This window comes from Cnephaeus nilssonii (assembly GCF_951640355.1).
Source record: "Cnephaeus nilssonii genome assembly, chromosome: 6".
NCBI classification, from domain to species: Eukaryota; Metazoa; Chordata; class Mammalia; order Chiroptera; family Vespertilionidae; genus Cnephaeus; species Cnephaeus nilssonii.
Genome location: NC_137077.1, coordinates 20,041,595 through 20,059,803, shown reverse-complemented (window position 1 = coordinate 20,059,803; position 18,209 = coordinate 20,041,595). Strand labels below are relative to the sequence as shown.

Sequence of the window (18,209 nt, the reverse complement as noted above, 5' to 3'; positions counted from 1 at the left end):
AAGAAGCAGAGGGACATCTGGGTTCCGATCCTCTACCTAGGGGAGCTGTGGGCCTACCTCTGTGGGTCCCTCTGGCTATTCAATGTAGGGTTCCCATGGATCCCTTTCCTCCTGAAAACCAACTGTGGCTAGAGTCTGGTTATCTCCAATTCTAAAGCTATTCTGGGCCTGGAACTTTAAAAATGAATCTGGTCTAACGACTTGATATAGTTAGTGACTCTGTGTTTCTGCTTTATATTCCAAGCTCTCTTGTCCCCAAATACCGCCATCATCACCTGCCCCTGTCTGAAATTCTGCCACTAGAAAACAATTCCTTTTTAGGTGCTCAGTAGTGATTGTTTAAAGTACAAATAGGAGGGCCAGCACATCATTGGGAAGGGGGTTATGTGTAGTGGGGGAAACTGAGGAGGGAAGGGATGAGGTGGGCCTAAAGTGACCAGCTTGGGCATTGTAATAGAGTCCTGAGGCTTTAGTAAGTAGCAAATTATCTTGAAACTTAGTGGCTTGCAACAACAGAAATGCATTCACTCATAGTTTTGGAGGTCAGAAGACTGAATTTAGTTTCCCTGGCCAAGATCAAGGTGCCAGCAGGGCCTGACCCCTCTGAGACTCTAGGCCAAGCATGTCAAACTCAAAGGCTAACACAGGCCAAATAAACAAGGTTTAAGTTTAGTTGAGCTGCAAAAAAACAAAACCTTCAATTTTCATAGACATGTAGGTTTATTTCGATAGAGACATGCTGAATACAAAGGGCTGAAATAAATGAGTAATCATTAACATAAAATAAATAGAACATTTTAATAAAAATTAATATTTTTTTGAACATTAATTTACCAGACACCGAATAACTGCACAAATTAATAAGTGTAATGCAAATAAACCTATTTTTCTTGTTCTCCAAAAGCAAAATATTTCCTGTTGCACACACCAAACAAGTCAGTCCAAGACTAATGACGTGGCAATTGGCTGCTAAAATATTCACTGCTAATATTAGTGGAGAGAAATGGTGTGCCTGTGCGTAAGGCGCATAAGGGAAATGAATGCAACACGATTATAGTACTCAGTCATTAGCGAACATTGTAGTTCGTTATTAATAATTATGTGTAACAGGTTATTGTAAAAATTAAGTTAGGAAGTTTTATTAAAACGTTTCTTACATACCATTATATTGGCTGAGCCGCAAAAATATTCATTGTGGGCCACATGTGGCCCTCACGCCTCGAGTTTGACATGCTTGCTCTAGGGAGATCCCCCTCTTCCAGCTCTGGTGGCTGCGGTATTCCTTGGCTTGTGGCCATATCACCAGCCTCCTCCTAATCAGATGATGGCATCTCCCACCCTTCACACAGCCTCATTTCTACCTGTACGGTAGCTAGTTAGCAGCTCTTTTCCCTGCAGAGTTGCCCTTTATGGTCCCACAAACCCGAACGTTCCACTTGGAGAGAAGGAAATGGGAGTGGGAGAGTGTGGGCAACACTGCTCCCTATCCCCACCTTCTGCAGGCAGAGATGGCCTTTGTGCCTCCTGTGCGGGGTGCTGGGAGGATGACACTTTAGGTGGGAAAGACCTCCCGGTGCCCTCCCTCTGTCTGTGTTCCCACTGGAATGCTCCCATGGCCAGAGGGGAGTGGGGAGAAGGAGGCCAAGCACACAGTACTTTCAGCATAAGCTCCCCAATTTATTCTTTTTCTCCTCCTTCCTCCCTATTATCACCCCATTCCTTTTGGGGAGCTGAGCACAGCTTGCGTCTAGAAGGAGAACCAGGTGGCTGAACCATCCACATTGAGGGGTGGGGGAGTGACCCACTTCCTTCTAGAGCTGCTTGTTAAGCAGGTGAATGTACAGTGAGGAGGGGGAAGAGGGATTTTATCATTTCCTCCTTTTATTTCCAAGCTTACAGTTCTGTTGTTGGCTGATGGTTTGCCTCTCCTGCCCTTTAATGCTTTTAGGCAGGGGTGAGATCAAGGTTGGGGGTGCCTGAGACAGTGAAGTGGGGTTGGAGCTGCGCATGTACCTTACACCAAATCAACTCTTGAGGCCATATGAGCTTTGCCACCTTTTATTTTGCAAACACAGGCCAGCTTGGTGCTAAGCAAATGCTCCCCCACCCTCAGAGTACAAAGGAATAGTCTCATTTACCCATAGAAGTGGGAGGTGAAGACAGGATTTTCAAATGGAGAACCTGACACCGAGTCCCAGTTGAGGAGAGAGACTGAGTGCTTGGTCTCCCAGAGACAAAGGGGAGGGAGGAAGAATCCACCAGAAACCTTGTTTGTCTCCCTTTTGGGGGCTCTAGCTGCAAGTTTGCTACTCACGTTGTCTACTGGGTGAGTTCAAGTCCTTGCTAACCAGTGTCCTGGGAACAGCCCAAGAAACTGGTTACCAAGGTCTTCGTGCTGGGAGGAACTCCCAAGGCACCAGCTCAGAACGCCAGGTTTCAGGTTGTTTACCTGAGAAGACAGGCCTGGCTTTGCCTTAGCCAATCAGGCTGTGTTTGTCTGTGACTGGGGCGCCCTCATTGGCTGGGAAATGCCATGACTTCTCTCCTGGGAGGTGATTAACATGGTCTTTGGAAGTGTGCACTGCTGGCTTGGTCCCACTGGGCCTGTGGTTAAGAAGTTAGGTCTGTAAGTGGGATCATTTACACATGTGTGCCAGTGTGGCTCCCAGGCCTCGAGCAGTGGCAGAGTGCTGCGTGGGGCAGACTGCATTGACTTAAGAAATTTCCTTGAGAGCTGGCAGAATCTCTCTCCCACTTCTCTGGTGCTTCCTTGTCTTCCCAGGATGGTAGCAAGGAGTCAACTCCTTCTGAGAGCCAGGTCATATTACTAATACCTCAGGGATGAATGTTCCCTTGTTATGCCAACAAAACCCAGAGCCTGTCTGCTGGGACTGATAATGGCTTGTTTGAGTGCATGCAAATTTGCAGCTTTCTCAGCTTTTCAAACACAGGGCAGGACTGCTGGAGTCGCAGGGCGCAGGCCTGGTAATAAAAAACCCCAAGCTCTAAGTGCTCGTATAATTGATGTTGATTTGCAGGCAAATCTACTGCACAGTAAACATTTTAGAAAGATCCTTAGGTTGCCTTAAAAAAAATTTTTTTTTTTTTTAAATTCTGTCTGTCTGGAGAATGTCAGCAAGGGCTGGATGTTGTGAAGGGATCTTGTCTTTGTCTGGCAGAACTATCTGCACTGGGAAGACGATGGCTCCAGGAGGCTGGGCTAGTCCATACAGTGCTCTTGTTAACTAGAACAAGGCAGCCCTTCCTCAAGACACTTTACCACCACCTGCTGGGAAACTGCCATCATAAACATAAAAGGACATAGAGTGTACATGCACATGTACAATGTCTGTGATGTGAATGGTGGCCCCTTGGGTGTATTGCCACTGTGCACTGTACGGCCTGAAGACTATACTTGATGCCCATGGCCTTGGCCTCACTTCCATTGGGAGGCATAGTCCCTGCAACCATCCTCCTCCTCAGGGTCATCTACCTAGCGTGGGAAGGCCATCTCCTGCTTTTGCTGCTGCCGTCTGAATGTGAGGACACTTCATGCCTCTGGCCTCACAGTCCTGTCCTTATATCTCCTCAGAGTTGGTTCTCAAGATGCCCAGTCTTTCTTGAGAAGACTGAGGGCACCCGTTATTACTCAACCCCAGTGGCGAATCATCTGTCAGCAGCATCAACCTCAGGCAGGAGTCTGGAGCAGAAGAAATTTCTTTTCATCAATGTTAGGAACAGAGTCACAATAATTCAGAACGGGATGAGATTCTAGACGCTACTGAGTCCAGCCCCTTGCCCACTGCATGCATGCTATCCCAGCTCTATCCTGATAGACAGGTGATGCTCTAGCTTTGATTTAAGAGTCTAATCTTTGAGGCATCCTTGCTGAGATCTTTCCAGCTCTCATGCAGAGCTCAGCCCTCTGCAGCCTATCTTGGCTCCCTGATAAGTTTCTCCTTTCTTTTTATCCCCACTTGAAGCTAAAGCCCTCCCCGAGTGTCCTTGAATGCTGGTGGGGGGGGGGGGGAGGAGCAAGATCCTTTCAGTCTAGTTTCTTCAGGTCTTATTCAGGAATTCCCATCCCATGGTACTCTCATCAGTTGTGAATAGTCCCAGATTGCCTGTTTTCCACTGGCTCCAAATTTGGCCTTTATACAGTGAACACAACCCTTGTTCCTTTAGTCCTTTTGCTGTTCATGTCTTCACATTTTGTCCCCCTCTCCCTCCTCTGAAGCAGCATGCTGTTCACCTGTAATCTTCTCCAGGAAGTCACCTGTCCTGCACAAGCTAACCTTTGTAAATACTCATTTATATTTTGAACCACCATAGCATGTCTCCTCAAGAGCACAAAGAGGCACACCAAATACCCATTTTGTTGAGGACAACATAATTCACTCTTCACATCCTCATGAAATATTGCCCAAACCTTTTATTTACAAAGTAGGGACCCAGTTCTTTGTACTCTTTCTGTTCACAGTTGTGTTGGGAGGGAGCTCACTAAGCAGGAGAGAGGTAATTTAAGCACTGGGCTTGACTGAGGTGCTAAGTGCTCTGGCAGAGCTGTGGGCTCATGGGCCAGGCCTACTCCTGGCACCCTGCTTCTACTCCCTGACTCTTCCATTCACTAAATTGGGTGTTTGGCCTGGAGTGGATTTTCCTTGGAGATTGGGAAGACTTTTGTTCCATTCATTTGCTTGGTAGAATCCTTGTGATTCATAGAGAGACTGTGGTCAGAGAGTCTGGTCCAGGGAAAGTCAATAAATCTCAAGGAAAGACCCTTGTGACCCAGGACCTCCAGAGGAGTTAGTTGTCAGAGGAGAGCATCGTGACCTGGCCTGGTTTTACATTCAGGGTACCCACCCACTGTGTCCCACTGATGTTTAGCTCAGAGTTGGGCTTTGAACACAAGCACACCCTCCACCTCCCCTTTATCTCTGCTGCTGAGTGAGAACTGCTCCCTTAGCCTCTCCAGTCACATGTAGGCTAAGGAGTGAGGATTTACTTTGTACGCTTTGCTGAGGTCCAAGGATCTAGGGTGCTGTCCTTGGTTTCACTTGATCCTCTGTGTCCTCATCTACTTACGTCCCTGCTCTGCATCTCAGCCTTCCCTCTGCAAGGCAAACAGCTCTACCCAACACTGAGGAGCACCCTTCCCCTTTAGAGAAAATTCACTCCCCTGAATACAAAGCAGGAGAAGGGACAGTGAGCCCATGGGCTTGCAGTGGGGCAGGGGTGACCATGGTCACTCTGTCTTGCAGGGGTTGGCCTTATAGTAGGGATCAGAGGCTGTCACAAGGTTTCAAAGTTTTCCCTCAAGTTAAGCAGTACTTGGCCTTTTAAGGTACGTATTTGACAAATCATCGAGGAGGGACAGATAAGGTTCTAGTATTCAAGCTTTCAGTTCAAATGCCTCCCTAATGTAATAATCTCAAAAACCTTTAACAGAATATTCCCTGAGTGGCTTTCTTTCCCTTCTCCTTCCCCATGGTGAGCACAAGAATGAGCAAGAATCCGCTGGTGCCCACTAGTAGGTATTTATTGAAATGTGTTGTGTGGTTTGGGTGATACTAAAACTGTGCAAGGTGGATTGGCAATCTTGTTCAAGGGGCAAGACACAGAGGAGAAATTGAATAAACATGAAAGAGAACCACACGCACGCTACCTTGGATAGTAAATGATGAATTGTCAAAAGAATGGTAAGCGTAATGGCAGCTCAGGGCAATCAACTCTGTGATAAGAGCTGATTATCTTTTCTCACTGTGAGTAGGATGGGTGGAGGTTCCATCCCCAGAGCTTGGCAGACCCCAGACTGGGAACCCTGGGCTGGTACTTGGTCCTTGTCCTCTCAGCTAGCTGAGCCCTGTCCCGGTCCCTGAGAATTATTCAGAGGCCTCCAGGAGACCAGGACAGAGGGCGAGGAGGGTCCTTTGGAGGGCTGGGGACTTCTGGGACATTTCCAGCTGCTCCTTCTCATGAGGGCTGTACCCCAACTATCTCAGAGAGAGGAATGTCTGACTCTGCAAAAAACATCCATTTGGTGGAAATCTATCAACCAGTTTCATGGGGTCTTTGTGAGCCAGATCTTGGAATGTGGGTGGGAATCCCAGGCCAGACTAGAAGTTATAAATAGACTCAGGAACCCTTCCCCATCCATCCTTGCAGGCTGACCAATGAGAAATGATGCCCTGCCCCAGGGACAAATTCTTGAACCCACTACTTTGGACCAGTTCAGGCTCTAGGCGCCTCCACACCTCCTCCAGGGGCAGCCGCAGGGCACCCACACCAGGGCTGGAAAGATCACGGCCTAGCTGAACAATCTTGCACTTTATGTATTACCCTCTCCTTTCTTTGTTCACTTTGGTCCTAGGAATGCCCCCCTCCCTTCTCCTTTGTCAGCTCTTCGGGAACAAACACAATAGCTAAGCTTCAGATCTCTTGCTACTGTGTTTTCTCCTCACTCTCCCCCTCCCCCATCTGCCACTGGGGAGATGCGCTTCTTTTCTCTCCCTCTCCCTTGAACTGGCGTGGCATCTCCAGGGAAGAGGCCTGGCTTTCTTTAATGAACTGAAAATGTGATTAGATGGGCCACAAGTGGGTCTGCACACCCACCCAGGCAGGGTGAGGTCATGGATTGATGGAGCTGGGGCTGCAGCTCTCTTGCCAGCTTCTAGCACCACGGACAAGAGATGAAGGAAGACAGAGGAGCTGATGCCCGGCATTGGAGCCGGGGAGATGCTGGAAGTGTACTAATTAGCTGACCATCCTTTTGTCTCCCTGCCAGGTTGGCTTAGCAGAGAGCTGAGGAGAGGCCATTTTCGAACTGTTGGGCTGATGTTGACAGTGAGCCAATGATAATACTTATAAGCACTCGATTACCTTCCTGTGTAATCCTATTTCATTTTATTTTGTAGAAACCATCTAAGGTAGGGATTGCTGTTTGTGTTAGGAGCAGGTTCCGCTGTGAGTGACAGGACACCTGAGTAACCATGGCTTATGCATCGCAGAGGTTTATTTCTCTCTCATTGTAAAGAAGCTTGGGATGGGATGCCCAGGGCCAGTACAGGACCCCGTCCATGGTGTTGGGATCCAAGGTCCTTCTGTCTTATTTCTCTGTTGTCATCAGCATGAGGCTTCTATTTCATGGCCCCGATGGTGGCCCCAGCCTCAGGCCTCAGAGCCACGTTCCAGCAGTAGGAAGAGAACGGATGGAGAAGGAACCACCTCTCCTTTGAGGACACTTTCTGGAAGTTGCACAGGATCCTCTGCTTCTATTCTATTGGGCAAAGCTTACTCACATGGCTACTCTGGCTGCAAGGGAGTCTGGGAATGGAATCTTTAGTCCAGTGCCTGTGTGTTCAGGGGAAAACTGGAAACCGAGGGTCCTATGACTAAGAAAGAAGTAATAGATCCTGGGCGACTTTGCACCTCCTCCACACTCTCCCTCTTTGACAGTGAGGTAACCGAGGTGCAGCAAGGCGAGATGATTTTACTAGTCACACATTTTGGAAGTTGGAAGGGGCTTGGAACCTGTGCTACATCCACTGAGCTGCACTGTCTTCTACTCCGACTGTTAGGAAACAAAGTGGGGTAGGTGCATCGAGGGTGTGGAAGACCATGTAAACTGTGGTTTGGTGGCAGGTGACAGGCCTGTGGATGCAATGAAGGTTTGAGTCACCCCTTCCCTAGTTCAGCAGTTTGCAAATGGTTTAATCTCAAGACCCCTTTACACTCTTAAAAATGAATGAGGATGCCAAAGATTTTATTTATGTTGGTTACTGAGAAATTTAAATCATATTAGTTCATTTAAAAACAATAGACATAATATTTTACATGAATAACATCTTTTAATAAAAATAACTACACATTCTAAACAAAAACATGGTTGGGATGGCATTGTTTCAGTTTTGCAAATCTCTTCACCCTCTGGCTTCTGAGAAGTCAGCTGGATTCTCGGATCGGCTCCTGCACTCAGTCTGCTGTGATGTCACACGTCACGTAGCCTCGGAAAATTCCACTGCGCACTTGCGAAAGGATGAGAGCAAAAAGGGCAAATGACATCTTGATATTGTTATGAAAATGGTTTTGACCCCATGGACCCCTGAAAGGATCTTGGGAGTCTGTAGGGAGCCCCTGAACCACACACTTTTTGAACCGCCGAGCTGTAAATTCTTTATCCTCTCCATGCCTCAGTTTCCAAATCTGAAAGGCTGTATTTATCTCACCTTTCTCTGAGGAGGTTTGGGTTCTTTGAAGGTGTCTTCAGGCCTCTGAAGGGTCAGCTTGGGGGAGTGGGTGATGCGCTGGTCTCTGAAACAACTTGATTTGTTTAGGAAACCATTGGTCACCTAGGAGATGGGGAGTGGGGAGGGATGAACTAGAGAGGTAGGCCAGGGTCAGATCCTGGGAGGCCTGGCCAAGCTGCTTCCTAAGCAGCCAGAACTGGGCCCTCTAAACTGGCCTGGGACACTATCAGGTTTGTCCTTTATGCTGACCTGGACACACTGCTGGAGACCTCGAGGCCACACAGCCAACCTTGTAAGTGAAGGTTTGGTCAGGGTGTGGCTCACACTCAGATTTATGTCTGTGGAGGCATCTTGTCTCAGGACCTGGCTGGGGCTGGCAGGGCTACCTGTGGTGGAACAGAGAAGCCTGGGGGGCAGGGCTAGCAGCCAGAGGGGGGCCGTGCTGCAGCTCTGGTGGCTGGCAATCCTGCCCGGCCCTTAGACTGTGGTCACTCTAGTAGGCCAAGTGCAGCCAGGGCTGAGAGGAAGACTGGAGGGCAAGATGGGGGGAGGGGGGCAGAACCCTCCTTTTGTCTCTGCCAAGGAAGAAATCCTAGTCAGATTTCAGGTGCAAACGGTAGAGGCCAACGGAATTATACTAAGAAGGGAGGTGGCTGTTTCTGTAGAAATCCACTCCCATCCTGCAGACAATAACCAGAAAACACCCTTCTTCTAAGACTTTCTGTAAACCATTTAATATCTCAAGGGACCTCCCCGGAAATGTGCTGGTGTACTGTTCCCACCGTTCCTCTGAACAGGAAAAACCGGACTGGGGCCAGCTGGAGGCGGCCGTGCTGGACTCTGCCCGCTGCCACTCTGACAGGGTATGGGGCGCTGGACGCCTGGGTCTCTTCTCTCTTCTGGCTTTATTGGGTCCTGCTGGTGAGCACCCTAGGTGCCCTGTCCCCGCACCTGCAGGAGGTACTCCTGTGGTGCAGGGACAGCTCTGAGCCACTGTCCTACAGAGCAGGCGATCTCAGCAAGCACTAGGAAAAACCCATGGAGTTGCTTTCTTCATTTTTTTTCTTTTCTGATTTTTAACTTGCAGGTGGGGAAAGAGGTAGGCAGGAGCTGAGCATCGGGCCCTCTCTGGGTGGCCTCAGCTGCTCTTTAAGAGTCCAGCAACCCCATGTTTTGAGTGTCATTGCTGATGGGGCGGAGGGTGTGGCTGAGGCCTCCTCCCCTGAGCCCCAGGAGATTCTCAGACCCGTCTATTACAACAGGGAGGCTCCTCCCTCATCCTTCCACTAGAAAGAAACCCACTTTGTTCTGGAGAGATGTGACCCTCCCGAATCAAAGAATAACAAAAGCTGCTCCTCTGTTCCCTGGGGAACCCCCAAGATAGTAGTGAAGTGATAATGTTGCCACTGCAACCATTCATCCTTATACAGCCCGGAGAGATGGAGACAGAGCGAAAGGGCAAAGATGTCCTTCTGTCCTGCTGGTGACCTGCTCACCATCCTGGAGGATAAACCTAATGGCAGGAGGGGCAGTGGAAGGGATCTCTCTGGTGGTCAAGATATTGATAATGATGATGATGATGATGATGACGACGAAGATATGGGGTCACCAGTTATTAGTCTAAACCTTCACATGCATTATTCCATTCAACCTTCACCTCAGTCTCTTCAGGTAGACTCTGTTGTTATCCTCATCCCCATCTTCCCAAAGAGATGGGTTAAGGAATAGCCCAAGGTCACGGCACTAACATGGGAAGAGGTGGAACTTGGATCCGGGGCTGTGAAGTCATAACAGGTCCAGGGCAGGACTCTTCCGGACAATGTCTTCAGAAACCTGTTTCCCCTGCGTGAAATGCGTGCAGTGGCCAATGCATGTATCACCGAACCCTCGGTGGTCATGGGGCCACCAGAGTAGTCCTCCTTTGTTGATAGCTTTGCTCGGTGCCAGGCCCTGTGTGTGTTCACATCACCCACGAGGCGGTCCTGTAATGGTCCCATTGTACTCAGGACACCCTTCTCTAATGAGGTGTCTCAGTCCCCACCAGTTAGTGGCAGAGCTGGGCTGAAGCCCATGCTTTTCCCCAGCCACACAGCGGGTGCCACGGGGGGCGGGGGGGGGGGGGGCGGGGTCCAACCCCAAGGGCGTAAGTCAGGAGGGTGGGCCATGGAGGGAGTGCTGCTGTCAGCAGTTGGGCCCCAACACGCAGAGCTGCTAATGGTCCTGACCCACAAGTTCACAGCTGTAGCTTTCTAAGGTGCAGAGGGAACCAGCCGCGCCCAACTGCTTGGGCCATCTGGGCCCTGTGCTTCCCCTGTGCCTCTGCTTTCTCTTTCTGGGCCAGGCTGCAATCAGGGTGCGCCTGTGACATGCTGCCCCACCTGCCTGGCTCTGATTGCAGACTCTGTGCGGCCTGGGTGGGAGGCAGGGTCCCGCTCAGTGGCACCCGGAGCAGGACACAGATTTCCCTAGGACCACAACACGTCCCTGGTGCTGCCAAGGTGGTTCTGGAGGATGCTGAGCAGCACTGGGTCAGATTTCCATTCCTCCGGGATCTTCATGGTGCCACAAAAGATGAGGCCTGGCCCCTGGCTCTTGGTTTATGCAGGCTTGCTCTGGCCACCCTCTGTACAGTGTGAGCAGACTGGATTTGCTCTGGTTTACCCTTCAGAACTCAGCCCTTCTGTTTAGATACCGTTATAGTTCTCTCTCTGTAGCTGAAGTCCTTTCACCAACTGCTGGCTTTCCTTTAGAAAGCATGTCTGTGAATGGAAGCAATGACACACCCATTCTTAGTGGCAATACTGTGTAACGTCAAATCGAAGGCATTGTTGATTCTAAGACACACAATTATTTCAAGTACAGTATATCACTAAGAAAGAAAAAACTGCCAGGCTGGTGTAGCTCAGTGGCTGAGCGTCAACCTCTGAACCAGGAGGTCAGGGTTCAATTCCTGGTCAGGGCACCTGCCTGGGTTTCAGGCTTGATTCCCAGTAGGGGGCATGCAGGAGGCAGCAGATCAATGATTCTCTCTCATCATTGATGTTTCTATCTCTCTCTTCCTCTCTGAAATCAATTAAAATATATATAAAAAGAAAACAACAACAACAAAAAAAACCCCTGCCACTTCCAGTGTGACAGCAATTGTAAGCTGCACTCCAATTTCAGAGAGGTGGAACTGTGAAAAAGATGTTCATTTAGAATCGTTAAAACACAGAGTGCAGAGATGTTTGCCAATACAACACTGAGGAGTGTTTGTTCATACTAGCATGTTACAGGAGTAATCAACGACAACAGTTCTAAGCCTGCCTTGTGTTATTGGGTTGAGGGTATCAGCAAAGTGCTAAAACCCAAGAAGAGCCCTTGCCTGGTAGAGTGTCTCTGGGACAGTTTGTAGAACCTAGCATGTTTTTCATGATGGGAACTGGTCCCCTCTGGTCCCAGGAGTCTCCTGGGGAATGTTGGGAAAAGGAACTGCTGAGCTCCATCCCCCTCATACTGAAATTTTTAATCTCTGAGGGTAAGGCCCAGGAATGTCTACTTTACACATCTTGTCCCACTCCTCATTTATAGTCAATGTCAGGGAGCAGAAGTGACCAGGTCAGTGCAAAACAGAAGCTGATCAGCACACCTGGCTCCGAAGTCACATGTCCTCTTGCGGAGTTCCACTTGAACTCCAAGTTCCGCATTCTTCTCACTGTTTTCTCCCTCTCTGCTCTTTCTGACACTGACTGCCGCTGCAGTCCAAGGGCCCTGGACTCTGCACTTCCAGGGTTTAAGGCAATCTCGGTGTCAGTACAGTTCACACAGCACAAGTCCAATATCTTTCCTTTGATTGATGGACTGTTTAATTTGGTAACTGTTGATAAGCACCTACTAGGTGCAGGCACTGTCCCTGTGTGGAGATCCTGGCAGGCTTTCATGAGGGGACTCTGAGTGCACGCAGTGAAGAGCTGGGGCCACATGCTGCTGCGCTCACCGAGGTGGCACTTGTTCCTGCAGGGCCCGTGGGAGCAGTGCCAGCTGCTGAAGAGGGCCTCGGTGTTCGCCCGCTGCCACCCCCTGGTGGACCCCGAGCCTTTCGTGGCCCTGTGTGAGAGGACTCTGTGCACCTGCACCCAGGGGCTGAGGTGCCCCTGCGCGGCCCTCCTGGAGTATGCCCGGGCCTGCGCCCACCAGGGGATGGTGCTGTACGGCTGGACCGAGCACAGCGAATGCCGTAAGTCACTCCCACACCCCCCCTGGTTGGGGAGGCACTCAGGGCCTGGGGAAAAGTGGTGTCTGTCCTGGGGTGTCCCACAATCGTATGCCTTTACCATGCCCCAGACAGCCAGGGCCTACAGAGCCACCAGTTTCTGGATCTAATTTCTATACAGCCTCTGCCCATTTGTCACCTGGCCAGAGTGCTGGCCCACAGAGGGAGTCCCCTCCCTTAAAGTCTGTGATGAGGCTCAAAAGGCCTTCCTTCCCAAGGTCTCCAAGCCATTTCTCCTGCCTCTGTTCTCGTGCCATGCCTCACTTGGACTCCCCCAGAAACTCCATCCCCTGGACACAAAAACGTTCTCTGTCTGCGGCCAGATCTCAGCAATGCGGCAGCTTCAGCTCATACCTGTGCTGACCGCCTGTCACAGAGCAGGGAGTTGGCCGCAGTGTCCCGGCTGGGGCTGGCGATCCCGGCAGGCTTTCATTAAGTCCTTCCCTGTCATTAAATCAGCCTCTGTCCTGCAGGCCCAGCGCTCACATTCCCTCCACCTCACCTCGTGGCGCCTGTGGTTTTGACCTTCTAATTTCGTCAGGTCCCTGGTCATTGACATTGTCACCATCCCCAAATTATCATGATTAAGTAGGAGCCTGTCGGTCACCTCGGGAGAAGCCTCCTGTCTCCCCAGACACTCCGTTGACCAGAGCTGGGCAGACGAACAGCCAGTCTGCCATAATTAGACAGGTCACACCGGCCCATGGAGATGGGGGAGCCAGCCAACTACACCACACACACAGTCTTCAGTTTGTGTTTTCTCAGCTTATAAGTTAGAGCCTTTCGTGTTTGCTGGGGAATGTGAGAAAGGTGGCTGGTAGCCATTGGCCTCTGCTCTGAAACTGGGGGGGGAACTGTTCTCTTTAGGCCTTTGGAGTAGGGCGGGGGAGATACCTGATGGATCTTGGAAGAGAAGAGTTTTGGGGGCGATTGCTTGGTCTTGTGAAACCCAGAAAAGAGTACCAGTCCTTCAGTTGGCCTGGGTCAGACAGCCACGGGGTTGGGGAGAGAGGAGGAGAGCCAGCCCTTGCCCACACGTTGCTGGGTCCAGCAGGGAGGCCAGATGCGAGGTGACAGGCTCTGGAGGCAGCCCTGCGGTACAGTGGGAATAGACACAGGGAAGGTGGGTGTGACTGGCATAGGCCTTGTGCTGGGTGGGGCATTGGATTGGGGACAGTTTTAGGAGGAAGAGGGGCCCTCAGAGGAGGATGGTTGAGGACATCATGTACTCCTTGCTTGGCCCCAGGAGGCCATTCATTTTCAGCCTAGAGGAGCGTGGTTTCACCCTGAGAGGGTTTTAGCTGAAAGGGAGAGAGCATAAAGGTGCCAAAAAAAGAGAGAAAAAAGTCAAGTTGTTCATGGAGAACAGATGACCAAGAAGAAGAGGTGGTGCTCCCAGGTGACCCTGCTGGGTCTTAGCCAGGCTCTCCAAGATGAAAGATGTTCCTTCAGGGGAGGGATGGTTGGGTGGGACGATCTTGGGTGGGACATTGGCTTCTGGGCTGTCACTGGGGTGGAGGTGGCCCCTGAGGCCCTGGAGACAGAGGGGAGCAGACCAAGGGGGCCTAAGTACAGCGTGGCCTGTGAGATGCTAGATGCGGGGGAGCTGCTCTGGCGAGACTCCTGAGCTTTCTGTTTCAGGACCGGCGTGCCCTGCTGGCATGGAGTACAAGGAGTGTGTGTCCCCTTGCACCAGGACCTGCCAGAGCCTGAAAATCAACGAAGTGTGTCAGGAGCAATGTGTGGATGGCTGCAGCTGCGCTGGTAATAACTTCCCACTTTATTTACAAACCCGAGGCCTTGCCAGCGCTTGGCCTGGGGAGGCCAGATGAAAGCCACTTGTGTGAGATCCCCGTCGCCGAAACCAGAGGCCTTTTATTTATTTTTAAAAAGTCTTCATACAGAGTGGTCAGGATCGAGCTGGCATCTATTTTTATGTTTTCCTGTTGTACTGTATTCATGAAAGCATGTGTGTCTAGGAAACAGAAGCATGGCCTGGGTGCCAACAGGGACTTTGTTTGGGGGGCACGTGGCCCAATCTGATGGCACTTTTGTTTTCCCAGTTAAGTGTCAGGGAACTGGTCTGGGAGAAAGACATTTTTAAATGTTTTCTGGGTTTGCCATGTGAGCTCAGCTGAGAAAGAGCTTTGCACTAGGAAGTCTTTCTCAGGAGAGCCTTCGTGAGCTTTGGTGAAAAAACCCTGTTCAGTTCTTTAAAAGTGAGTCCTGTGAGCTTTGACTCATGACTTTCCTACCGGAAGACCCTGAACAAAACTCCTGCTTTGATTTCACTTGTAAAATGGAGATGAATCAACTTCCCCTCCCTCCTTGCGTTAATGTGAAAGGTAAACGTCACACAAGTTCTTTGGGCTTCCTGGGAGAAGTGTTCAGCCTAGACCAGTGATGGGCAACCTTTTGAGCTTGGTGTGTCAAACTTCGCCGAAAAACTGAGCATAATTCGGGTAGTGTGTCACTTTGAGGAAAAAACTAACTCCAAGACTCTAGTCACAAATGTTTCATCCTCAGGAGCAGCAAATGTTTCATCCTCGGCATGCGGCCTCGTGTCATCAGAAATGGCTACGCGTGTCAGTGCTGACACACGTGTCATAGGTTCGCCATCACTGGCCTAGACACATGACTTCCCTACTGAGAGACCTTGAACAAAACTCTTTCCCTGTTTCTCCATCAGTAGAGTGGAGGTTAACAACCCCCTCCCTCATATTGCCCTAATGTGAAAGATGAACATCACAGAACAATCCTTAGAGCTTCCTGGAAGAAGCCCTAAGCTGATGGTCACCCACGGGGATTCTATAGTTGTGAGACGAGTAACCATGATGACAAGGTTGAGACTGTGTCTTGATGTTCTTGAACCCAGTGGGACAGCTCCTTGATGAAGGCCGCTGTGTGGAAAGCACGGAGTGTTCCTGTGTGCATTCTGGGAAGCGGTACCCTCCAGGTGCCTCCCTCTCGAGAGACTGCAACACCTGGTAATGGGCTTGGCAGTGTGGTCTGGGAGAGCTGCCAGGGGCTGCGGGGGGGAGGTGGGGCAGTGGGAGCAGAGGCAGGTGGAATAGGACCTGGCCTGGGCTGAGGGAGAAGAGGTTGAGATTGGTGGGGGTGGGGAGGTGAGGTTGGGGGAAAGGCATGGAAGTCAGTGATCCAACACAAGGATTATATTACAGATATGCCTAGAGGAGGTGAGGTCAGGGAAGGAAGTATTTTACATGCAAACCGCATCTGTAGCTTTCTCCCAAACTATGCTGTAATGAGACAGTTCCTCTCTTCTTGAGATCATTTATCTACTAGGTGGAAGGCGACAGCAGTGCCCATGGACACTCATGCAGGCCTGCTCTCCATGGTTCTTTGCAATAAGCCAGGCCCAGGCTGGGCTGTCCTCTCTGCTTAGCTCAAATCATTTCATCAAGAAGTTCCTCTGGCCCTGGCCGGGTGGCTCAGTTGGTTAGAGTGTAGTCCCAAAATGCCAAGGTTGCAGGTTTAATCCCAAGTCAGGGAACATACAAGAATCAACCAAGAAATGCATAAATAAGTGGAACAACAAAGCAATGTTTTTTTCCTGTCTTCCCCTCCCATACGTGCCCTGACCAGGGATTGAACACGCAACCTAGGTATGGGCCTTGACTGGAAATCAAAACCACAACCCTTTTGGTGTATAGGATGACACTCCAACCAACTGTGCCACCAGGCCAGGCAGAAGAAGGAATTTGATTGCTTAGTGTCTGGGTGGGGACATTGGACTCCCTAGCTTTTTTATTTTGTCTAATTCTCTGTCAGGGTTTCTTCCCTTTGACACTATCTCCAAGACTCCTCTGTGGCCAAAGCCCTGTCTTGTACACCTTTAACCTCACAAAGGCCTTCCAGCATCAGCTCCTTTTCTCTCCCATATCCCTTCCTCTGAGAGCTGTGGTATATGCGGGGAGCTCTCAAATTGATCATGTATCTGGCATTTGCATGACCTGTGCTTCTCTCCCCAACAGCATTTGCAGAAATAGCCTGTGGATCTGCAGCAATGAAGAATGTCCAGGTAGGTGACCTTTTGCTCATTCTCTGCCTTCTCTGAATGAAGAGGTATGTCCTCCCCCACTAGCCACACATCAAGGCAGGCAGAAGGTGGCTTCTCTGCACAGGCTGGATACAACCCCTTGACCACAGCTCTGGTTTCAGGTACCAGCTGTGCTAACCCACTCATGGGCCAGCTGTAGGAGAATGCACTTGGGCTAAGGTTTTATTGTTCTGTTTTATCACCTGATGAGAAAAAGGATTAAGGTTGAAAAATGAGCTAAAAAATTGCAAGGTCACGGCTGACTGATCAAAGATGACTCAAATTCTTTGGAAAATTAAGAGGAAGAAGGCCTGGTGATTCTTTAAGCATGAAGTTAGAATTTCTGGAATTTTCTGGAATGCCTGATAGGAAGACCTGGGCATGGTCCAAGAGCTAGGGAAATCAGACCACCAGATGATTCCTCCTACCATGTCCCCACCATGGAAAATCTATTTAGGAAAAGTTGTCTTATAATCCCTGCCCTTTACTTTCTCTTCTGTTTGTTTGGCCCCAAACTCTATATTCTATTTACTGCAAACTTTTCCCATTCTAAGCTCCTTTCTGCCTCACCCTCAAGGACCATGGCTCTTCTCCTGATGGTTTCCCCCTTTGTGGTCACTCATGTGGTTTGCTATGTGTTAGGCAGTATGCTAAGCATTTTACATGTATTTCCTCAATACAACAACCTGTGAGGTACAAGGTATTCTCATTTTACAAAAGAGGAAACAGACCCAGAGAGGATAAATAACTTGCCCAAGATCACACAGCTGCTAAACAACAGAGACAGGACTCAAAGTCACAACTGCCTGACTTCTACTTTTGCCCGTCCCTTTACTTTCCCTCCTAGTTTTCTGTTGATGTTGTTGTTATTCTCACCTGAGGATATCCGCCCCCCCCCCATTACTTTTTAGAGAGAGTGGAAGGGAGGCAGAGAGAGAAAAGGAGAGGGAGGGATATATATATATATATATATATATATATATATATATATATATATATATATATATAGAGAGAGAGAGAGAGAGAGAGAGAGAGAGAGAGAAACATTGATATGAGAGAGACACATCTATTGGTTGCCTCCTGCATGAACCCTGACTAGGACCAGGGATGGAACCTGTAATGCAGGTATGTGCCCTTGACCAGAAATACAACCTGAAACCCTCTGGTGCACGGGCTGACTCTAACCATAGAGAAACACCAGCTAGGGCTCTCTCCTAGTTTTTTATTCATCCCTTTGCAGGAGGATCTTTCCCATCATTCATGACCTCTGGAGAGGCCCCACACTCAGTTTAAGACCTCAACTTGCATGGTGGATACTACTTTTGGGTCCCCATGCTTGTAGAGTGCAATAAAAAATAACAAGGCAAACAGCCAGATAACAGGCTTCCTTCCTTGTGGACCCAAGAGGCCCCATTGGCTTTGGTGGGCTAACAAGGGGTTGAGCTGGACACCTGGGATCATATGTGGGTTCTGTAATTTTAGGGTCACTTAGGACCTTACCCAGTGCCCTCTACACTGGGTAAGTTCTGGAACTAGATGGAAAGTGGGCACTAGAGGTAGGTCAACTAATCTGGCCCAGGGATGGGCAACTAGCTGGTTTATCTTCTGTGCAATTCTTGAAGGAAGCACAAAGGACAAAAGATTGCTTTTG

General features: G+C 49.6%; 1 protein-coding gene across 1 annotated transcript in view; it reads left to right on the top strand.

Moving 5' to 3' along the window:
• VWF (von Willebrand factor) overlaps nt 1–18,209 on the top strand; it is a 117,611-nt gene that overhangs the window by 14,188 nt on the left and 85,214 nt on the right. The window contains exons 7-10 of the mRNA XM_079773902.1: nt 12,246–12,462; nt 14,140–14,262; nt 15,374–15,485; nt 16,494–16,540. Of these exons, the coding sequence (XP_079630028.1) occupies nt 12,246–12,462; nt 14,140–14,262; nt 15,374–15,485; nt 16,494–16,540 (499 nt within the window). The remainder of the gene's footprint in view (nt 1–12,245; nt 12,463–14,139; nt 14,263–15,373; nt 15,486–16,493; nt 16,541–18,209) is intronic.